At 40.4% G+C, this 24,120-nt stretch overlaps 1 protein-coding gene across 2 annotated transcripts; it reads left to right on the top strand.

Moving 5' to 3' along the window:
- The first annotated feature begins 348 nt into the window (after window positions 1-348).
- LOC119739464 (nose resistant to fluoxetine protein 6-like) lies at window positions 349-24,120 on the top strand. Of its 2 annotated transcripts, XM_038214430.1 has the most exons (17): window positions 349-472; window positions 1,497-1,828; window positions 2,894-3,039; window positions 4,180-4,270; window positions 5,132-5,237; window positions 6,073-6,326; window positions 6,908-7,084; window positions 8,346-8,439; window positions 8,909-9,001; window positions 12,089-12,257; window positions 14,730-14,809; window positions 16,500-16,622; window positions 17,167-17,299; window positions 18,211-18,400; window positions 19,106-19,248; window positions 20,270-20,386; window positions 23,914-24,120. In XM_038214430.1, the coding sequence occupies exons 2-17, from the start codon at window positions 1,567-1,569 to the stop codon at window positions 23,965-23,967; spliced, it is 2,232 nt and encodes a 743-aa protein (XP_038070358.1). In that variant the 5' UTR covers window positions 349-472; window positions 1,497-1,566; the 3' UTR covers window positions 23,968-24,120. The 2 variants fall into 2 exon arrangements, with proteins under 2 accessions (XP_038070358.1, XP_038070357.1); XM_038214429.1 differs by lacking the exon at window positions 20,270-20,386 and having other exon boundaries at window positions 23,797-24,120.

Below are 24,120 nucleotides of genomic sequence, written 5' to 3'. Positions count from 1 at the left end.
ACAAAAACATGTACATTTGTTTAAAAAAGCTTCAATCCTTTCAAATAAACCCTTGCATGATGGGACAGGTTGGCTTGTCTAGGTGCTGAGGTTCACTGGGAAACGGACTTCGACGTGACCGGATCCGCGTTTTGCCCGAAATTAATTTACCAATAATTTCACAACATCTTTTTGTGACTAGATTGTTTATTATGTAACTTGAATCTTAATTAAGGTAATACTACCAATCTGCATGTAATTTTAAGTGTTTATAGTGTATTTTGAGTAATATTGGGGAATTTGGCAGATTTTTGATAAATCTGACAGATTTTTGATGAGCATTTAGCAGAATTTGGCTCTGACCTTACGGTCACCCTGGTGAAAACTTGCGAGGGAAGGCGAAGGGCGGTTCTCTTGAAGCGCTTGAACTTGAAGTAGGCCTAATGCCAGTTTTTCAAAGACTGTAACCGCCAATAATCATTTTGAAGGCGTGGTGAGTACTTAAGTTGTACACAGAATTTGGCCAATGGTCACCTAATGGTCAGTAGGGGTCATTTCATTCAAAATTACGCCAAAATTACAATTAGGCCTAAGTCAGTCAATCAGTGAGTGCTTTTGCGCCTAGGCCTCTGCATGCCTATCAAATGTTTCCCCCCACCCCTTCCCCCCCCCCCCAAATGTCGGGATTTGGTCACGTTTTTCATGCCCCAGGGTGGGAATTTTGGTTACTCAATTGATAGCTAATAGGCGCATAAAGCAGGCCTATCTTACAAGATTTGCAACCATCAAAAAACGAAATGATCAAATGATCACGAAATATCTTACTGGATTGTAATGTTAGGGGTCTATTCCTTCCTCCATGGTCCATGGAGCAAGGAAAACGGAAGCATCCTGTAAAATCGTGGCTCCTGGTCATGCTGGTGTAGGCCTACCTATATTTTCAAGAAAACTTGAATTTTTCCTACGCTGGTCGGCCGACCATCGTTGGATAAATAGGCCTACTGGCTTTTTGTCAACACCTGCTCCTAATTTTTCATGTTTAGTTATTCCTCATTTCCTTTGCAATTGATTACACACCTGTGAATGGGTACAAGCCTGCTAGACTGATTCTCTGACCATACAATTCCCCAAAGTCTATAAATTGTTCCGTTTCATCCTAAGTGGGGTCAGGGAACCAGACTACAAGAATATGGTTGGTTTTCTTGGATTTTTCAGCCTCTCCGAACACAAAACGTGAAGCAAGTCAGTATATAAATTTTCTATAACATACTAATGCTCCAAATCCATTTATTTCTGAAAATTGCAGCAAAAGCAAATATTAGACATTCCCTTTAATGTATCACATGAAGTGACAAAACATTGACAAATTTGCCCTGTAAATTAGGATATCAATATTTTTATCACTCGTTTTAATTAAGATAGAAGCTGACAAACATCTGGACGCAATCAAACAGCAATACAAATTTGATGGCCTTTTTCACGCAATAAACTATATTCTCTTTGATTCTCTCAAACAGATACTGCATCCTAAATTAAAATACTACCAGCATTTCTTCCTGTGCTGAAGCAGTCAAGCAAGGCCCAAGTATGAGACAACAATCTGGCCCTATCTCAGTCACACGGCTTGTTGCCATCTTGATCCTGTGTGCAGTCATGGTAAACTGCGCCGACGATTTTGCAGCGATGACGAATCAATCGATGAACGACTTGCTGGTGCCCGTGATGACGACGTTCTTCGGCCGTGGGCTGTACCAGGCAGGCCGGTCTCAATTCCAGGCGCCAACCTCGGAAGATACAATCTCTCCAACATGCATGGACTATCTGTCCCACCTCAGCACAAACTACAAAGGTAAACAGTTCGGAAATGAATAAAGGGTCACAGTGGTGCTCCTAATTAAGTCTTGTCTTTTTGGGGACTGCTCACTTTAAAATTTTCAAACAAATGTAAAATTTTCAAACAGCTGTAAATTAAAATAGAAGAGAGAGAAGGAGGCATTGGACCTCATCTGGTGCTAGGGGGCGCTGTTCATCGTTACCTGGCTCAAAAAACTAGTTTGCCAGAGTAACGTCAAAATTTCCATCCACTTCCCCTGCTATACTTTTAACACGATCTAGTCACCAGGAGTCAGATCATATGTCGAGCAAGCTCTGTGACTAGTCAAACTTGGTCAACAGACAAAGCAGGCAAGTTGTGGTCACAGCTGTTTTGTCACTCGCCTGGAGTCGAAGCGTAGCTGTTTGAAGTTACTTAAACGGTCTCAGCCAGTCAATCCTGCTTTATGTGGGCTGGGAATTCTTAAGTGTTGAAAACAGTCTCTTGATTGACTTTGACAGAAAGGACCTCTTGGCACAGAATGTATGTTTGCATAGGAGGGATAATGAAGAAAGGCGAGGGCATTCTGAGTGTGTCTGTATAAACTTTGCCATTAAACTTGAAAGTAAACTGTCACGCTCACACACATTTTTCTCCTCTTTTTGGGGGGAGGGGAGGGGGGAGGGGAGGGTGCCCCCTTGTGACTGAGGACAAAATAAGTTTGATCAACTAGTTCATGCTTCATAAGAATATCAAAATAGATCGAGAAACATTCAGTGCCAGTGCAACATTCACTGCAGCTGTAGACTTTGTTCAACTTGTAGATGCACTGCTCGTGTCGCATTCCCATGGAGTGTGAACCATTATAGACTTGACCGTCCCATCTACAAATTTGCAAAATAAAAACAAATAATAATAAAGTCTGATGCACTCCTACTCCTAGCCAAAATACTGGCTTGACATCTTCAAGGCTTGTAGCGTGGCCAATTTTGTTTATTCTCCAGGTGAGTGTCAGAAGTTGAAATGCTGCTACTGTTGTGATTTCTTCTTTTCTTCGGCATCTGAATATTTCATTTTGTCTTCTTATCTTTCAAATGCCAGCCCTGGATGCGTTTGGCAAGCCTGGAGCAGGTTTGTTGGAAGGGAATGCTGTCTGGCTAGGCAACTACGACGAATGTCTATCCATTAAGGAGTTCAACTACTGTCTTTCTGATATATTGTTGAATGCAACGAAGATCGGAATCAAGGTATAGAAAGATTTCTTTTTAGTCAGCGCTAAGTTTTAGGTTATAAAAAAAATACTTAGTAAACATGTGAAGTTTTTCTGATTAAGATAAAAACAACAGCCCCGTCTATATACCTGAAAAACAAAAACATCATGCGAGATTTGAGTGAACTTACTATCAGCACAAGTCCACAAAAATTGTCAAAGTTTGCAATTATTTGATTTCGCCGGATTGTTGAAATTAGTAGGATTAAAAGTGTCTCCCCATGTTTTTTTTGAAGTGCTATCCCGAAATATAGATTTTGTTTTTAAATTGCTATTTTGGTAGCAGGACAAAAGTTATTCACTTTTGAATGAGACACTGAACAAAATAATCCACCAAAGTTTTGTTACGGAATATTTACTTTACAAACTTCAAATTATGTGCAGCCCGACGATAATTTGGGCGAACCTTTTTGTGATTTATGGGTGCAAAAACAACCCAAAATAAAAGCAGGTATGATAACGTGTGTGTTTTGGGTCGTTTTGTGCAGGACAAACAACATTTTATTGTCTATGTGTATGCGCAACTAGATTCTGAGTGATCCTTTTCATTGGAGATTGTAAAAAACCCTGTACTTCGACCGAAAAACTATGTACTTTGATCATTGAAGATTAGACCCCCCCCCAAAAAAAATACTCGGTCTCTGGTCAGAGTGCGCGTCAATTTTAATCATGCGCGTCAACCTTTTTTTTTTCTTCAAATTATCACGGAAGCTACAACAGCCCTCTAATGCCGCAACTCCTCAAATTTTTGTACCAAGGAGCACCAAGGAATGGGGAAATTGCACCAAGGCAAATGATAAAGGGCACCAAGGCAAATTATGGAGGACACCAATGTATAATGAGGACACAAAAAAGCAAAATAGTACCCACCTTGTCTGTACAATTCAAGCTTGAAAAAAAAAAAAGCCACCAAAGACCGATTATTTTTAATTTTTTTGGCCTTATGAAAAACTGATCACAAGTTATATAAAATAGAATCTGTTGTAATTTATGTTGCGTTTGAACATGGTGCGGATTCTTAAAAGCCAAGTATATTTACTGTTTATGCCGAAACCATCACTAGCACTGCACACAAGTGCTTCTACATATATGTTATTTTTTTTCTTCCCCTTTACAGGGTGTGCCAGTGATTTATGTCCGCTGGGGATTATGTGCACCAGCTTCCTGCACCAATCAGGACTTGTTGGGCGCGCTGCAATATTTTTTAGGTAACCATGTTCATATTTTTTTTGGGGGGGGGGGGTTGTAGCTAAAAAGACTCTACTGTCCTATGACTGAATGACTGCCTGCCTATCTGACAGACTGACTCCCAGAGTTGTAATGACTCGAGTCAATGACCTACTCGAGTCCAACTCGAGTAACAATTTTTTGGTGACTCGACTCGACTCGAGTCCCTAAAGGGCAAATGACTCGACTCGACTCAAGTCACTGCGAGCAAATGACTCGACTCGATTCGAGTCCCTTATCAGAATGACTCGACTCGACACGATGAAGGCTAATGAGACTCGAGTCCCAAAAATAAAAGCAACACTTTTACATTAGAATGTTCGCGAATAATGTATACATATACAGACGTGGTTTGATCAGTGTCCCCATTAGTTGAATGACGATCAGCTGTCACCCCCTTTTTATTTTCATTAAGAGGCAAATGTGGTGTCGCCACATGTAGTAGCCCGAATGTAAAATATAAAAAGCCAACAAAAATGACTTTCTCTCTTGTGTTTATTTATTGTATAGTGCTCAAATATTTGTGACTCGAATTGACTCGAGCTAATTACTTGACTCGACTCGACTCGACCATCTTAACCTAATGACTCGACTCGAGTCACTTCTTTAAAATGACTCGACTCGAGTCACAAAAATCAGTGACTCGTTACAACTCTGCTGACTCCCAGACTGACTGAGTTACTGACGGACTGAATACTCCCCCACATTACTGAATACACCATTACATTACTGTTGTTCCGTACTGGAAGATTTTAAACTTGCCATTAACAATCAATACAAAGTTTTGTTAATTTCTGCCAGTAAGACAGATCTCAATTCCGGTTACTTCTTTGTTTTTTTAGATCTTCTTGAACTGAAGTATGTGGAATTTAAAGCGATAACTGCCGCAAGCGTGACTTGCTCGGAATCTCCTCCGATACCGTACAGTGCTGGCGTCATCTGCACAATGTGAGTACAGGCCCACTGGACAGGCTTATAAACTGTCCAAGCGTACCTGCCAATACTGATGGTAGTCAGGGTACTACATTATTATTACCCCTGCCCGTCGGACCAATGCAACATTCCGCAGACCATCTCAACTTCCCAGGGAGTACATGGCTCGATGCAGCCATTTTGGCACACACGTAAAAACCCACACAGTTGTGACAGTCGTGAATTTCTGTACGCCGGCCCGAGGACCATGCTTTGTGTTTTCCTTTGTCCCTGTAATATAACACTCTCCTGTAGACTAAGCCCATAGCTGTATGATCGAGGACTGTTTCCAACAAAAGACCCAACGCTCGAGGACTGAAAGGATCTTTTGTTCTCCCTTGTGTGTCTGTTCTCCATTGTAAAGCCATACATGCACACACATACTTGTTCCTTAGTTGTGGGGACTTACACACACGAGTTGTCCCATGGGGACCTAAGTTACTGTGGGGACAGCAGAAAGTCCCCATAACTTGGTCCTAATTTGCCTGACAATAAAAAACTTTCCCATAACGCGGTGATGGCCCGCCCAGTCCACCCTCCACTTTTGCTCCAAGTGGGGAGAAGCAATATATTGATAAAGTGTCTTGCCCAAGAACACATCCATGAAGACCCACAGGCTGGACTCGAACCCACGGTCTGCAGACTTTCCAATATAATGGATTTTGAGACATTAGACCGTGGTACTATTACAACGAGAGCCAAGTAGACTGGTTCCCAGTCCCTCCATCATACAAGCAATGACAGGCAGGGGGCTGAATCCAGACATGAGAGCACATTGTTCATTTCCTTCTTTGTTTTTGTCCCGATCCAGTGTCCTGTTGTCCACATTAGGAGTTCTAATGATCATTGGTTCACTATATGACGAATGGTTGCGTCTCGACACCAAGAAACTGAAGAGGCACGGGCGTTGGCTGTACTGTGCCGTGATCAACAGCGGTGATGATGCTAATGATACTGACGAGGATGCTGACAATATTGACAGCTGTGATGATGACGTCGAGCCACTGTATGGACGAGAAACGGCCCATCGTTGGAATTTGTCTATCAAACATGACGCATCGGAAGGTAACGAAAAAAAAAAACAACATCGTCACAGAACAGTGTGCATACAACAGTACTTGAGCTTTGTATAAATGACAATCAAGCCAATTTGAAAAACAAAATTACTTTGATTGTGTGAATATGAATTTATGTCAAATTTGTTATGAAATTCAGTGAAATCTCGCCACGATCCCAAAAAAAAAAGAAAAGGAAGGACAGAAACATGAAAGGCTAATTTGCTTTTCCACGAGAAGGCTGTTTTTAAAAGCTTTTGCTTTGACTTTCAAACGTGGGAAAAAAATGGGGGAAACGCTGATTTTTTTCAGGTGGAAAAAGGTGAATTTTGGCTTCCAGAATATTGATTTTGCTTTCTGAGCTCTGTGCAGAAGTACCCCCTCAACGATTGCTAATGTAGAGTTGGGGGAAGACCAAAAGAAGAGATGTTTGAATGCACCACCGTTGGCGTCTGACGCTCACGCAAAGACGCTACATGGCTTTGTGCGCACTCAGAATAAAATAAGTCATACTTCTGACCTATGACCAATGGTTGTTTGTTTTTTACCGTTGCACTCACAAAATTGGATTGTTTTTCATCCCTTTTACAGTGAGCCTGCTGGGCAGAATCCTCCTCTGCTTTGCCGTGACCCGTAACCTGTCCAAACTCCTGGACACCCAGCAGAAAGACACCAGCATCGGCTCGCTGAACGGCATCCGGGTCATCAGTATGAGCTGGGTCATCCTGGGTCACACCCTGTTCTTCTCGATAAGCACCGGCGCAACCCGTAAGTGCCCTTCAGCTGAACATGCTCCACTGTGCAGGAACCAAGGATGACACATTCGTTATACTAAAAGTCTACTGTGCAGGAACCAAGGATGACACATTCTTTATACTAAAAGTCTACTGTGCAGGAACCAAGGACGACACATTCTTTATACTGAAAGTCTACTTACACGGAAGGGCACGTGTGGTCTAGGGCACAGTATTCATGATCGTGAGATTGCGGGTTCGAGCCCCGCCGTGGCCAAGTGTGTTGTGCCCTTGAGTAAGGCACTTTACCTCAATTACTCCTCTCAACCTAGGTGTTAAATGGGTACCGGCATTATTCAATGCTGGGAAGGTAACAGACTCGCTGTGGAGGAGGTGTGGTGATCCCCCCACAGCAGCATTTCATGGACTCGAGTCTGGCCCAATCGCTTCGAAAGAGAGATGGGCACTCGGTTCCTGTGAACACAGGTTCCCCCCTCTTTACCTTTACCTTTTACACGGAAGGACGTTAACAAAAAGTGGCAACTAAGATCGAGCTATTGCTCATTTACAGATGGGCCGAATGCTGTTCATAATTATGTTAAAGCTATAGTCCATCATTTGCAGCCATCCGAAAAAGTAACTGGCGTATTATTGTTGAAAAACATACTTGGTTGAAAGATAGTAAGTGGACTAAACTCCCTGTGAAATTATTCTTTCTGGCAAGCTATCATTTTGAAGTAATCAACGAAAGAAGGCCTTTCCAACGGAAAATTTAAATTAGTAGTTCGTTTTGTTATTCGGCGCAGCGTGCGCAAGCATTGGCACGACGCACACGCGCACGGTTGCTATAATTCGTCGGATCAGTGCGCGTGTGCGTCCTGCTGCGATTCAAAACAATTCAAAACATGATTCAGCAACTTTTGATATGAAATTGAGATCCTAGAATGCTGTTTTTCTCGGAATATACAGCTGAAGCTGAGCTGAAACTCCATCAGGTTAGTTGTTCAGTATCCTTCATTAGATTTTGAACACTTTTGTTGCTTCAAACGAACAAAATGCACAAATTACAAATGATGGCCTATATCTTTAATTGGTGTGTGTACTGTAAACAGGCCCTTGTGTCTTCTAAGGAACGTCAAGCCCTACAAAAAGTAACAATGCCTTATCTGTACCTTCTACATCCTCCTAAATCCTCCAAAAATCCATTGATGGATTCTGCAGTGTGTGGGAGGGTTGGACTTTAACGAGTAGTCTGTACCCTAATGCTGCTTTTAACAATTATTTTCTCTTCACAGAAAATATTCTTGTTGTGCTCGAGTGGTTGCAAAGCTTTGGTTTCCAAGCGATTTCAAATGCATTTTTTGCCGTGGATTCGTTCTTCTTTCTCAGGTCAGTATCTTAAATCCATATTAAAATTTTTTTTTTTAAATTGTGGGTCGTCCCTTTTTTTACTGACTTCGTTTTTTAAGAACACAGAATAGTGATGGAGTGCAATTTGGACTTCTGAACTTCAGAATGCCATACCAAATGCTCTATCAACTGTTGGCGGAGCCCAGTTGGTAAAGCTACAAAATCACAAGATTTAAATCTTCTTCGGTCAATGTTCTTTGTTCAATTGCAGAGTCAGTCTTCTTCTTCTTCCGTGTCCTGTCCACTACGCTCTCAAAAGTTGTAGAAAAGCGCCCTCTAGTGTTTGCACAAGGAGTTCACAGTAGAAGCTCTACTGTAAAAGTGACCTGTGTTTATTCAACGATTTCCTATTTTTATTGAGTGCTGCACTTGAAGGATGACATTTGTTATGAAAAAGAAAAGTGTCGCATGTTATTTTAATGACATTAATTTGTTATTTTTCATTCAGCGGTTTCTTGGTCTCCTTCTTGACGTTGAGTCGTATGCAAGAAATGAGGTCAGCGAAAGCATGGGCCTGGTTTTATTTCCATCGTTACTGGAGGTGGGTGAGATTCCCCCCCCCTTTTTCTGGCTTTTCAAAACTTTTTAAAACATAGGTCAATCCTAAGTTTGCTCCTGGTGTAAAAGGGTGCCCCTTTAAGCGATTATTTTATCTTTCTTTTATCTTTCTTGCCCCCCCCCCCCCTTTTTTGGATTGAGACACCCCCATCATTTTGGCTTTCTTTCTACTTTAAAGTGTTTAATGGTTTAATCTCATACATGTAAGGCTATTGTTTATACTACCAGTTGGACCCCTCTTTCTGAAAGTGGAGCGACCCTGGAGCAGGAGATTGGGTTGGTCTGGGTGGTGTGGTTAAGCATGCTTTAGTGCTGTACCACCCATCTTACCAACCGCCCTGCTCTTTGTTTTCTCCTTTCAGGTAAGACATTTTCCTTTATTTTTTTGTATGTAAACTTTGCAGATTGATTGACTTTTGTGAAACTTAAGATTACTAAGTTCACTTATTACAAATTCTCATTCTTTTGGAGTTGGGAAAGATAGTGCTTTTGCTTATTTTTGCTGTTTTGTTTCTCAGCATTGTTGTAACTTTTCAGTGAGTATAACAAGTGGTCACTCTGGGCCAAAATCGGCCATATTCTGGTCTGGAGTGAGGATCTTTCTACTTGATTTTCAGTTGAACCTTGTTTAAATTTGCTTAGTTAATTGTATTTCCAGGAAGTTTATAATGTATAGATTACTTTCTTATGGCTGTAGTAGAATAACTGACTTTTTAAAGCTTAGTAATTTTAGGCAGAAAAGTTACTTTCCCACCCTGGCCTGTGTCTAAAGTTGAGACCACTAGCACATGGCCCAGTCACAGGGGGACATTTCAGAGCCATCTGTTAGAGTCGTTATCTATTTTGCCTTAGGGGCTTGACCACAAGGATAGGCTAGCTAGCAGCCAGGATAGCCTGGCCAGTGTGTTGCTGACTGTGGCCAATTAGCCACTGTCCATTTGGTTCTTCATATTTGAGGCAAGTGCCAGGCTAGGCACTGACTTTGTGGTTAATTGGGGAGGTTGATGTCTTTTTCTTGCATTTTATTATAATCTTATGTTTCCTTTACATCAAGTGTTTGGATTGGGAGCATTTTACATCAAGTGTTTGGATTGGGAGAGACTAGAATTAGAGTATGGTTCAAAAGGGAGTTTTTTTGGAAATCTTTTGTAGAACAGTCTCCATCTTAGATTAGACTTGACTAGGTCTGGCTGAAGTCTGGTGACAGACTGGATTACTTTTAATACTGGGACTGAAAGTGAAGTTCAACAAGGCCTACTTTTAATTGTATTTTATCTAATTCTATCTTATTCTCTTTCATTTAGTTTAGTTAAATATTTAATCATTATGATTCCTATCTTGAATTTACTTTTCTTTCGAGGTTTAATTTTCCATTTTAGAGTTATTTGTAAGATACCGATATATACCGAACAATTGTTGAATAGGATAGATGAATTAAAAGTGCTGTACCACCCATCTTACCAACCGCCCTGCTCTTTGTTTTCTCCTTTCAGCTGGCAACAAAGATTTACAAACCATACCCCTTACACTAGCATTTCATAAGAATCCTACCGGACCAAACAATATCCAAACACCTGAAATATCTGAAAACTGCTTGATCATGAGTCAACAGGGCGAGCCAGAATGATCTGGACCCAAATTAACGAAAATATTAAAAAATATGCAGCAATTATCAAAACAAGTGCAAATGAGACATGTTATAGGCTGGTATTTTGGACAAATATGGTGAAAGTTTCATGTATCCATTGTACCATTTTGATGAAAAGCGCTAGCACAGAACACACGCTAAAAAAACACTCTGACCACGGTTCCATGGTCCAACAAATTTATTGAAATCGCGTACTGATGTGAAGCAGTGTAATAACAAATAAAAACCTAGTCATGGTGACTGACTCACTTGAAGTTACGGACACATTTAAAAAAGGCAAAACCAATTCCGTGTGCAGACTGGAAAATGAGCCACTTCAATGAAAATGGCACAACTCGTCACCACAGCCACTAATTTGACAAGAAGCCTATTCATTATTGCATTTGGGGACGAAAAGTCAAAGGTCAAGGTCACAGTGGCTAAAACAATACAAATCTTGTTTAGTATAAAATTAAAATGTGATCTTATATTTCGTTTTATGTACATGTACAGCTGTGAGTTTTTTTTTGTTAATTCAGCTTGTCTGTACAGGATCTTTTCACATTCACTCACTCTTTTTAATCACCTACGATGACTTCCCAACAGAAAAGCCAAAAAAATACATTATATTTATTCTGAGATCATAGGGATTAATTCATATACCCTACAGAAAACAATAACGATGTAAATGAACATTCCATGTGACCAAACGTACGTTCCATGTGACCCAGGTCACATGTGAGTCGATGTTAAAAGAGTGGTGTCATGTCATGGGAACATTCATGGTTGCGGGGCATTTGTGTTTGTAAACGCACCTGACTTGTTTTTTTTTCTCAATATACTCTATTTCCCACAAAAAAAGGGTGAACTTGGGTCCAGATCATTCTGACTCGCCCTGTTATACAGCCTGTCTAAAAAAAAATGGTACAATTGAAAACATTTTTTTTTCAATATTAAATCTCAAAATAAGTAAGTCGTTTTGAGCATCACATTAAAGAAAAAAGACCAGGCTTTCCAATACTTTTTGTTTCATCTCATTTGCTTTTGTCAATCCAGAGATAACTCCAGTTTACTGCGGAACACAAAAATCGAGTTTGTTTCTTTTGCCAAGTTGCAATCTTTTGTGAGCTTCAAGACAGCATGGCACAGTACTCGAAACAACTCTGCCCATGCATAAAAGTGGCACAAAAATCGATTTTGGTGTATCGCACTAAATTGATTATATCTCTGAATTGACAAAAGCAAATAAGATCAAACAAACACTATTGGAAAGCCCAGTCTTTGTTCTTTAATATTATGCCAAGTAAGAATGACTTATTTTGAAATTTCAGATTTAACCATTTTTTCCCTCTGATTGTACCATTTTTTTGGAGACAGGCTGTAGAATCTAGTTGGCAATTTGGGGACATGGCAAAATTTAATGCCATTTGGTTGTCTGTGTAGATTGACTCCAGTCCTGGGCCTGACCATTCTGGTGTGGATGTACATTCAGCCGTTCTTTGGTGACGGTCCGCTCTGGTACACCAGCACCGCCAAGCCTTCATGTGAGAAGTACTGGTGGACGGATCTCCTGTACATCAACAATTTCTACCCGCAAGGGTTCATGTCAGAGGTAGGTGTGTCATCCGTTCAAAAACGTAGTCACAAATCTATAAATCTTGCGAATGAGACCAAGCCGATACTGTTTGTGATTAATACGCACGTCTTCCCTGGTGTTGATGTCTGTACAAAAATCAAACTTGTTCATTTTCTGTGTCATTTTTGTTTGGCACGGCTGCTTCAAATATTCCTTTGATTTTTATTTATTTATTTTGTCGGCTTTTCTCGACATAGGGTTCATTATAACACCTCACCCGCAGATTCTGTGTCTTGATTGGCCGAGAGCGAGTCACATGATACTTTCTATTTTTGCTATCTTTCTGTGCACGGCCAAAAGTACTATACCCGTAGCAACCAAAGTACTATACCATTAGCAACCAAAGTACTATTTCCACAGCGCGGCATTTGTGTGCAAATGCATGCTGGTGTGGGCGTTGCGCGTTGCACGCAGCGTGTTTTGTTCCAAAGAGAGCCACAGAGTTGGGTTCAAACATTTCGCGAAGGGGTAGTTTGGAAGATAGAAATACATTTTCCACCAATTTTGTATTGAAATTGAAGTTTATTTCAACTGTGTTCAGATTTAAATGATTTAAAATATTATAACCAAGCAGAATCTGTGGGTGAAGTGTTATAAAACAAATATTGAATGCTTTATCTCGTGGTGAAGTAAAACTAGCCTCCCTCGGTGATCTATGGAGTATTCTATTTTCCCTCGGCTTCGCCTCAGGAAAACAGAATGTCCATGGATCACCTTGGGAGGCTAGTTTAATTCACCACTCGAAGCATTCAATATTTGTATAAAATAAGCAGGCAATATAGCACTGTGTCAGATCAAACCGACTATTTGAATATATGAATGAATGATTTGAGAGGAATATTAGCTTAAATTTCTTCGTTTAAATCAGTCACATATCAGCCATTCCACTACCTGGTCTTTATATTATTCTAATAAGCTTGTTGTCAATTTCAACAAGTGCAGGTACAGTGACATCTTGATAAGTCAAACTCTGATAACTCAAAAACAATTCTTAATTCAAACGAAGACCCCATTCTCTTCAGTAGTATAGCAGTGATATACAACCCTGCTTAACTCAAAACTCTGCTTAAGTCAAATGTTGAACCTGTTCCCTTGAGGTTCGAAATTTCACTGTACATGTAAAGCCAGATTTATGGCCAGTTTAGGCTGATGCGTGTTTTATTTAACTTGATCACCACATTTCCAACATCGAATATTCGAATTGTCGTTGAACTCCCAGTGGGAATAATCGAACACCAAATAATTAAAAAAAATACAAAGCCCTAAAACAGAATCCAGTTAAAAATAAATAGACTAGCCAAGCTAAGATTCCCAGCGCTAAACCATTGTATGACATTCAGGATTGTTTCTATATTTTAAGCTCTAGCAGGGGCTTCTTCATGTCACTTGGTGGTCAGTTGTCGGTCTGTCTCCGAAAATTGACCAAAAAGTATGGTGTTCCATATGCTCCATTGGTGTCGCGTTTTTCGGGGTCGCAGTTTTCAGCTCTGGCAGGGATTGTTTTGATTGATGTCATGCAAGACTGTCATGCAAGACGGCCAGCACCCGATTTCACGAAGCGCTGCGACGCGTCGCAACTCGAGTTATGACGTGTAACAAGTCACAAGTCGCGACGCGTCGTATCATCCATTTCACGAAAGTTCCTTGACAATGGCTTAAAACATGTCGCAAGTTTCGACGTGTCTAGTGGTCATCGCAAAATAAGAAGAGTCTCATTCTTAGCCAGTTTAATGCCACAAACATTACATCAACGAGATTATAATACCGAGGCAATGTGTGTAAAGTTGTAAATAGAAAATTCATTGAATAATTATGAATTAGACTGGAATATTGCAGTTGAAATTTCAAAGGAGCTACACAGTCCACTGAGAGCTTGTTTTCCTTCAAAATTGCATCGCACGGCCGCCATTTTGTTTTACGTTTTAACAAATTTAGAGCTGAAATCCGACGACTCTTTGTTGAATATCAGACGACTATTTACTGTACGCTGACTAAATACATAAAACAGTCACCGAGTTGTGCTATAAATGCACCTATGACGCATCGCACTTACGACGTGTTGTGAAATGGATCGAAGGACGGGTCGCAGCTGCGAGGCATCGTAGGGATACGATGCGTCGCATCGCTGCGATGCATCGTAAGTTACGAAGAGTTTCATGAAATCGGGTGCAGAGCTTATGGTGCACTCGCACTTGTTCTCATTCGTGTCACACAAGGTAGCACAAGGTAGCACTTAACCTTCATTTTCAATCCTTATTTGAAATTTGTTTGTATAGGAATAAAGAATGCAGTTTCGATGCTCTACCGAAAGTCTCACATGCTCTGTCTTGGTGTTGGCAATTTTTTTTTTTAATCATCGGGATCCTTCACAGCTTTTTTTTATTTGAAGTTTATTTATTTTGCATTCTGTGGTGTTGTTGTTTTTATTTTGTTTTCTGATCAATGTAGTGCATAGGATGGGTGTGGTACCTGGCTAATGATATGCAGTTCTTTGTCATCAGTCCTCTGCTTCTCGTTCCTCTATTTTAGTAAGTTTCCTCAATTTTACAACTCCACTCACGAGGTGTCAATGTTAAGGGGCCTTTCAAAATAGTCAATGTTTAACAGTTGTGATCCTCATCAAATTAGGTTTTGCCCTTCACCGACGTTTTTTTTTTAAATTTTTTTAAATTTTTTTTTAAATTTTTTTTTTTTTTTTTTTTTTTTTAAACACTGTATACTCAGTGTGTTACCTCCCGAGTGAAAGTTGGAAAAATCACTCGGGTGAGACTCGAACCCACGACCTCCTGCTTTCTAGCGCAGAGGTCGTTATCCTTTCACGCGCAGAGAATTGTGATCCTTTTTCAAAATTGTTTGGACCCACCCACCCCGAATTATTGCAAACATTTTTTTTTAGTATTTTGACATATTTATCATGCTGAAAGGGTTTAAATAAAAAGGATGTGATACCTGTTCAGGTGGGAAATGAAAGGTATTTCCATCAAATTTATTTTATAGTCTTGTCATATTATGTGCCATGTTGTTTGTAAGGATTAGGACATGCAACAATAGCTACAGTGAAAATCCCTTTACTGTGGTAATTTTTTTGCGTATAGGATAAAAAATGACTACTTTTTACATAATTGGCATTTCTCAGCAACCCAAAGTGCCATTTTCATGATTTCTTTCAGTATTTGAAAGAAAAACTTATCAGCTTTAATCTGATACCCAAAACATAAAAATCCACCAATCCCTTTTTTTTTCAAAAGGCAAATGTTTTAGGGTTGCATTTTTTGGAGTCACCCTGTATAAGTAAGTACAGCACTCATAGTCTTTTCTAGTATCTGGGTGCCGCCATACGTAATTTTTGTATTACTTTGTAGTATGTGGTACTGTACTCCAAATGAACTCTTTTGGGGTTAGGGTAAGTTTCCTGCATAGCAGGGGTCAATTTCAAAGCATTGCTTAGGCCAAAACAAGGGGCTCTGGTTTCTGGTATGCGTGCGCGTCGCCGTAGCCATGCGCGTCGGCAAAATTTAAAAAAAAAAATGTCAATGTAAGATGATGTCCCAAAACCGCCAAACTCACTGGTTCGACTGGAATCCTGCTGCTGCACAATTTTTACGTGTTTTTAGATGGGGTTACAGTATACAGTTCGAGTATATGCTTTATGTGGCCTTTCTTGGATCCCATTTGTTTTTCACAGAATAGTCGGGCACGGCATTTGCAGACGGCGTTGTGTGTTTTTGTGATTGTGTGTGTGGAAGCCAGACGTGTGTGTGCGGAAGCGATGGTCGTGTATCTGGAACCTGTAAACGCTTTTTAATTAGCGCAATATGTAAGGGAGCAGACTAATGACCAGCCTGGCAGCACAGGCACAATGTCGATGGTCTGACGTTACCGTTTTCTCTGATTTTTGTCTTGACTATCCAAATTTCCCGAAGAATGTTCGTGTCGGTCGAGATCGTAAGTGGGTGCCGAATTCTCAAGCCTTATGGCCTTACTGAGGTCACCTCAAGCTCCACCCTGAAGGATATTTTTGAGTGTTTTAAGGGGATCGAAGCGTCGTCATCTGCAACATCAGCCGACACTTGAAGAAGAAAAAAAAAGCTGTGTCGCCGCACCACTTTTGGGGCAAGCTCCATACCAGAAACCGAAGACTTTTTTTTGGCCTCAACAGCTAGCAGGAAGGTTAAAAATGTTGTCCATTTGGATGATTTTGTTGTTCTTTTTTTCCAGTGCGCCTGTGATTGGCTGGATTGCCCTTGTGTCGTTAACAGTCGTCTGCATGATTGTGACAGCAGTAATTATGGTCGAGTACAATGCCTCCATGGATATCTTAGGAATTGCAGCATCAGCAAAGTGAGTTAAACAATAAATTGATCTAAAAAAAAGGGGTGTGGGCGGGAATTGGGTTTGTATTATCTGTTTGGTTCTCTAAAATAATGACTGAAAAAATGACTGAAAAGTACTAAATTTCGTAAATCTTTAGCCTTGTTGCCATGGAAACCTTCGGCCCCAAATTGTTACATTTTGGGGGAAGTTTGTTTTAATTAGTCATCGTTTTTGGCTTAAAGGTAATACAACTTGAGAGAATCTGTTAGAATTTGTTGAAAACATTTAACAAGTACAGAGCATAGAAACTCTGAAACCACGCAGGTTGGGCTTTTTTTCCTAAGTTTGCTTGTACATAATCGATTCAAAAATTCTAATTTTTGAGAATCTGCATTCACAAATTTTCCAATTGTCAAGTGATCTACACCCTTGATGTAGAGTTCGTATAATCATCATCTCAACAATTCTACAAGCGTGAAAAATATCCAACGCACTCACATTTTTTGTTCACCGTTTGAAGGGTTTTCCAGATAGCATCACAAAGTCGGTGTTTTTTCCCCTCGTTTGACAGGAATGGCTACGGACTGGACGACGATTCCTTAATTTACGATAAGCCGTACTGCCGCATCGCTCCGTACCTTGTCGGGGTCGGACTGGGCTACATCGTGCACAGGATTGGCAGCCGCAGAATCAAGATGTCGCCGGTAAGTTGTGGGGGACACCAGAAGTCTCAACGTATTGAGAAGGTGTCGCTTAATTCTGACCAAACGTATGAACCGTTTTGGAAAGGTATTTTCAAATTGAAGAGAAAAACTTAAACTTAAACGCAGTTTCACACAGTTGAAGAATTAAATCCAGCTCACATACAGATCCTATGGACAACTTATGAACATAGATATCAGTAATTGGGTGTTGTCCATATAGAGAAATTCAAATTTTCAGATAACAAAGAATTCCATTTTTGGGTCATTTTATAAAGTTTTGGTCCACTTTTTTTTCCCTGTCCCTGTTACATCTGACATCGATGGTTTTATAATTGTGATGCACTCCTTAATGCTGTCTTTTTCCAAGAGTGATTATGAATAGCAAACTACCTACCCAACAAACAAATGAAAACATTTGAAATCATTCTTAATGATATTTGAGGGCAGATTACAAATTATCAAGGTAACAGGGACGTGAAAAATGTCACACTTTGGACCTCAAAACTTTGCTAAGTTATTCAAGAGTACCCATCTTACTCAGTCTTGAGGGGTATTTCTTGTTCACAAGTGGGGGATGTGGCCAAGTGGTTAGGGTTCGTGACCCATGATCAGCGGGTCAGGGGTTCGAATCCAGCTGCTGGCCATATAATGTGACCTTGGGCAAGCCACTTCACCCTCACTTGCCTCTCCCCACCTAGGGGTATGAATGGGTACAGGCATTAGCTGGGGAGTAACCTGCAATGGACTAGCATCCCATCCAGGGGGAATATAAATATTTTCAGTCGTTTCATGTTACCGGAGATAAACACCGGCCGGATTGCCCATTTTGGCTCGTGACGGATTTAACTTACTCTTGTACAAAAAGTCCGTTATCACACTCCTCGTTTTGTTTTGCATGGATCCCACCCTAGTTCTTCGCCGTAGCTGGCTGGCTGGTGGCAGCGGGCATCGCCATCAGCGTTGTCTACGGCTTTTACCCATCGTACCACACGTCTGTCCCAATATCCCGGGCAGGGCAGGTTGCGTACGGAACCCTCAGCCGATTCGCCTGGGGTGTGGCACTCGCCTGGGTTGTCTTCGCTTGCAAGTATGGCTACGGAGGTAGGGACATCCCCTTATCTTTCTGTGATGTCATTCCAATTTTTTTACAAATTTATTGGAAGATGGTATACAAGGGTGCATGAAATAGAATTCTGTTAAATTTGGGTAGTGGAGATGTAATAACAACATCTGCTTTTTTTTTTTTTTTTTTTTTTCTCGAAATGTATTGTAGCCAGTGAGATGAAATCTCAATAAGTCTGTTGTTCATCACAAAATTTTCCAAGATTATTGCCAATATCATCAACTAACATCTGATAAAAAGTTACAAAATTTGGAGCGTATTAATTTTCGTAATTCAAGGTCAAAGGTCATTTTGTTACGCATTTTCTCTGCGCTTGATGCTACCAATTTGGTTTTATTTTATGAAATGGAGGCCATTCAAAGAGCTCTTAAAGATGTACAACTTGGCTTAATAGGTGTTGTAGTTTTGGAGATAAAAGCATTTAAAGTGCAGAGGTCATACTAATTAGTCAAAAGTTGGTTGACCCGTATCTCAAAAACTAAAAAAAAAAGCCAATTTACAAAAAAAATAAAAATTTGCTGGGGGTTTTTCATATAAGCCAATCATCATACCAAATATCTCGACCTGTGAGAGTCGGGTGCAAAATCGTGTTGAATTGACACGGAATGACCCCCTTAGAGAAATTTTAAGATGTGAATCAATAATTAAATAGTTAGTTTCCTTCTTTTGTTTTGGTTCTCCAGGTTGGATCAACGGTTTCTTGTCGTGGTCCTTCTGGATCCCCCTGGCTCGTCTCACCTACTCCGTCTACATGTTCCATCCCATGGTTTTCATCGTCTTCTACTACAACTTTGGCACGGCCATTTACGAGTCCAAGTATCTCATGGTGAGAGTTGATAGAAACTCTTTTTTTTTTTTTTTTTTACAGTATCACACTGCAAAGACCTCAGTGCAATATTTGTATGTTGAGTAATTATGTTATTTCATAATTAGAGGTTTCGGCACGGAAACCTTAAAGGGAAGATACAATATTTGCAAACATCAAAAAACCAAATGATCAAATTATCACGAAATATCTTTCTGGATTGTTAGGGAATGACAGTCTAAAGCATCCTGTAGAGTTGTGGCACCTGGTGTGTTGATATTTTCAAGAAAAACTGTAGTTTTCCAACGCTGGTCGGCCGACCAGCGTTGGAGAAAACTGGCTTTTTTCAAAAAGTGCTCCTAATTTTTCATATTCAGTTCGTCCGCATTTTCTTTGTAATTGATTACACACCTGTGAAGACTACAAGCCTGCTAGACTGATTCTCTGATCTAACAATTCCCCAAAGTCTGTAAATTGCTCCGTTTTATCTTAAGTGGGGTCAGGGAACCAGACTACAAGAATATGATTGGTTTTCTTGGTTTTTCCAGCATCTACGAACCCAAAACGTGAAACAAGTCAGTTGAACAATATTTGCTATAATATACTTATCCTCCAAATCCATTTATTTCTGAAAATTGCAGCAAAAACAAATGTTGTACATTCCCTTTAATCATCAGGGGTGAGATTTTTCAGGATTTTTCCCGATTTCAGCTTTAAAAAAAAATGCAAATCTGGAATTTGTGAGATTTTACCATAGAGGTCTCTGTACCTACATAGGTTTATATACAACAAAAGCAGTGACTATTTTAAGGGCTGTCTGTAGGCTAATGCAAAATAAGAGCATAGACGCTACTCCGAGGCCCTCATTGACTCGCGAACCGTCTGCCGATTATTTTCATGGATTTTTTCGTCTGCACGAAACGTTTGAGCTTCTGACTTATGAGAATCGGCAATGTAGCTGAAATTTGAGTTGAAGCCTAGGTTTTTGGCAACACTTGATGAAATTCTAACTTTTGGCCTGTTCATGGCTCTTCTTTTTTAGGCGTACTTTTTTGCAGGGAACCTACTGCTGTCGTACGTCGTCGCGCTGTTTGTCGCCCTCGCTGTCGAGTATCCATTCGCGGGGCTAGAGAAGCTCTTCATGCCGAATAACCCCAAGGAGAGAGCAATAAGAGTGCTCAAAACCTAAAGAAGGGTGCTTAAACAATTAACCTGATGAAGTTATAGCTCAGTGAATGCTGTATATTCCGAAAAAAACTAATATGCTAGGATCTCTAATTCCAATTGAAAAGTTGCCGAGTCATGTTTTGAATTGCGTCTGAAATCAGCGTCCGGGACACGCTCTCATTCAGCCGAGTGCTCAAAAACTAAAGAATGGTGCTTAAACAATTAACCTGATGAAGTTTTAGCTCGGTGAATGCTGTATATTCCAAGAAAAACTAATATTCTAGGATCTCGATTTTCAATTGAAAAGTTGCCGAGTCATGTTTTGAATTGCGTCTGAAATCAGCGTCCGGGACACGCTCTCATTCAGCCGAGTGCTCAAAATCTAAAGAAGGGTGCTTAACAATTAACCTGATGAAGTTTTAGCTCGGTGAATGCTGTATATTCCGAGAAAAACTAATATTCTAGGATCTCGATTTTCAATTGAAAAGTTGCCGAGTCATGTTTTGAATTGCGTTTGAAATCAGCGTCCAGGACACGCTCTCATTCAGCCAATGACAGCTACGCATGTCATGCACTGAACCAACGAATAATAGCGATCGCGTGTGCGTCGTGTCACTGCTTGTGCGCCGCACCCATTCACGGATTCACCCAATTACAAACCAAATACGAACGGAAATTTTCAAATATGCGTGTTTTGACTCATCTTTGGAAATGATCTTCTTTTATTGTTTCCTTCAAAATGACAGTGTAGTCTCCACACTACATATCGTCCAATAACATTTTACTCAGTAATGAGATGCACTGATGACTAATTTAACATTTCAATTTAACTTGAACGTTAACTTTAATGTCTGGAGTGGCAAACTTGAATAATTGGGTGACAGTCTAGCAGGATGGTAATTGGCTCGACTCGACTCGAGTCACTGCAAGCAAATAACTCGACTCGAGTCACTGCGAGCAAATGACTCGACTCGAGTCACTGCGAGCAAATGACTCGACTCGAGTCACTCACCAGATGACTTGACTCGAGCGAAGGCTAATAAGACTCCAGTCCCAAAACAAGCAAACTTTTGCGAAAAGTATTTGCAATGACTTACGGTGAAAAACGTATGTTCACGTCACTTTGCTAGTAAAGAACGGTACAGGCGACTGCTTGTCATGTACAAACATAGAACGTGTAACAGAATCCCACCTCACGGTTCTAGAACGCACTTAATACTATCCAGGAACCAGATTTTAAACACATTTTCGAATTCGTTGTTTCATCATTGGCTTTGGCTGATTTGATTTTTTTTAAAGCTCTTGGATTCGAACGCCGCCTAAAGTTATAAATGTTGGTATATAGTGTTCAAATATTTGTGACTTGAATTGACTCAAGCTAAATATGTGACTCAACTCGACTTCACACTGTGACTCGACTCAACCTTCTTGAACTAATGACTGGACTCGACTTGACTTGAGTCACTTCTTTAAAATGACTCGACTCAACTCAAGTCCCAAAAATCAGTGACTCGTTACAACTCTGCAGTCTAGATGACAATTTGGTGGCTACAATCAAGAACAATACTGCCACTGGGTGGCGAGTGACCAAGTTGGTGACAATGTTCTATGACTTGAAATAAATTGGGAGTAAGTTCGTGTTGACAGGCGGAAATTGTGTAACTAAATTGCTGTAACTAACTTGGTGTAACTTGATGACAACTTGGTGTAACTTGATGACAACTTGGTGTAACTTGACGGTAACTTGGTGTAACTTGACGACAACTTGGTGTAACTTGACGACAACTTGGTGTAACTTGACGACAACTTGGTGTAACTTGACGGTAACTTGGTGTAACTTGACGACAACTTGGTGTAACTTGACGACAACTTGGTGTAACTTGACGACAACTTGGTGTAACTTGACGACAACTTGGTGTAACTTGACGACAACTTGGTGTAACTTGACGACAACTTGGTGTAACTTGACAACAACTTGGTGTAACTTGATGACAACTTGGTGTAACTTGACGACAACTTGGTGTAACTCGGTGTAACTTGGTGGTCTGACCAATAAATACAGAGAAGAAAATAAAATTTCTAAATAATGTTTCCAAACCCAAGCTTGTGAACACCCTGTCCTACCACACAAATGTCCATATATCTCTAGCTATGGACACTCTTATACAATTTGAACTCACAAACTTATCCAAAAAATACCATGAATGAGCTACATGAACTATATGAACAGTGCCCTCATTCGTTAAAGAGACGAAATGTCCCAACCACATGGAAACATTTGTGACAAAACTCCCAATTCTATGTCCTCTATCCACTATAAACTTAATCAATGGCTATATCGGATCTTCCAAAAAAAAGGTACTAACTTTGTTGAGCTGACGAAGTCTTACAAAATAAATGGCAAAAATAATGGCAACTTGTCTCTGAATTTCAATTGAAAAAGGTGGCGAGTGCAAAACAGCGCCCTCTGATTACAAAAATGCACCACACAAAGTTTCTGCACTCGCACGGAGCAAAACAATGCAAAATGATATTCTGGCCGCTACCATGGGCGTCGCCAGGATTTTTTCTAGAGGGGGGGCAAAGCACATTTTCCCCAAAAAATCCCTGTACGTTTCCTGTATATTCTCAATTTATCATTTTCCAAGGGTGGGCAGGAACATTTGCCCCCTCCCCAACCCATTAAATTAACAGCAATATGACTTCGTGCCTCTTTTTCTTTCCTTTTTTCCCTCCTTTTTGTTGTGCTTTTTTTCCCCACTTTGCCCCCCCCCCCTCCCGACGCCCATGGCTGCTACAGACAGCATGCCAGAAGGAATAATTTCACAGGGAGTTCATTACCAATACTATCTTTAAACCAAGCTTTTCGACAATAATTTGGTCAGTTACTTTTTGGATAGCTGCAAATGATCTACTCTACCTTTAAGGCCAAAAAAAAAAGTCTCCGGTTTCTGGTATGGAGCTTGCCCAAAAAGTGGTGCGGCGACGCAGCTTTTGTTTTTTTTTACCTGATTTTTTGGCTTCAAATGTCGGCTGATGACTGCAAATGGTGCCCGACTAAACTTAGTGCAAATATATGGGAGTCCACATAAAGTTTATACTCGATCGTAACCCCATCTAAAAACCCTTTAAAATTGTCCAGCAGCAGGATTCCAGTCAAACCAGTGAGTTTGGCGATTTAGAGACATCATCTTTCATTGAAAAAAACCTTTTTCATTTTGCCGACGCGCATGGCTACGGTGACGCGCGCGCATACCAGAAACCGGAGACTTTTTTTTTTGGCCTAAGCTCCTGACTTACGAGAATGCAGAGATGTAGCCAAAGTTTGAGTTGAAGCCTAGTTATTGTAAACTATTGATTAACATTCTAACTTTTTGCCCGTTCATGGTTCTTCTTTTTCAGGCGTACTTTTTCGCAGGGAACCTACTGCTGTCGTATGTCGTCGCGCTGTTTGTCGCCCTCGCTGTCGAGTATCCATTCGCGGGGCTGGAGAAGCTCTTCATGCCGAATAACCCCAAGGAGAAGCTGGAACGTTACCATGGCGATATTCAAAACCTTAACCTTCGACTGTGAGACTTGCCCGATGACTGTCATGAAATTGTAGCTTCTTCGGTAAAAACCGTGCTTCTGCATATATTTTTTTTTTTATAGATATTTAGTGTGGGGAAGTCTTAAAAAAAAAAAAAAAATCAAGAAAATGATATACTACTGGTGTACTTATGGCTA

Source organism: Patiria miniata, unplaced genomic scaffold (assembly GCF_015706575.1).
Source record: "Patiria miniata isolate m_02_andy unplaced genomic scaffold, ASM1570657v1 HiC_scaffold_30, whole genome shotgun sequence".
Lineage (NCBI taxonomy): Eukaryota > Metazoa > Echinodermata > Asteroidea > Valvatida > Asterinidae > Patiria > Patiria miniata.
This window is presented reverse-complemented; position numbering and strand designations above follow the sequence as displayed.

What these genes read in the sequence shown, in the direction of transcription:
- LOC119739464 (XM_038214429.1), top strand. Translation starts at nt 1,567, where the DNA reads ATGAGACAACAATCTGGCCCTATCTCAGTCACACGGCTTGTTGCCATC. An exon ending in CTTCTCGTTCCTCTATTTTA is followed by an intron (nt 14,810 to 16,499) that starts GTAAGTTTCCTC and finishes CTTTTTTTCCAG; the next exon opens with TGCGCCTGTGATTGGCTGGA. An exon ending in GCAGAATCAAGATGTCGCCG is followed by an intron (nt 17,300 to 18,210) that starts GTAAGTTGTGGG and finishes ATCCCACCCTAG; the next exon opens with TTCTTCGCCGTAGCTGGCTG.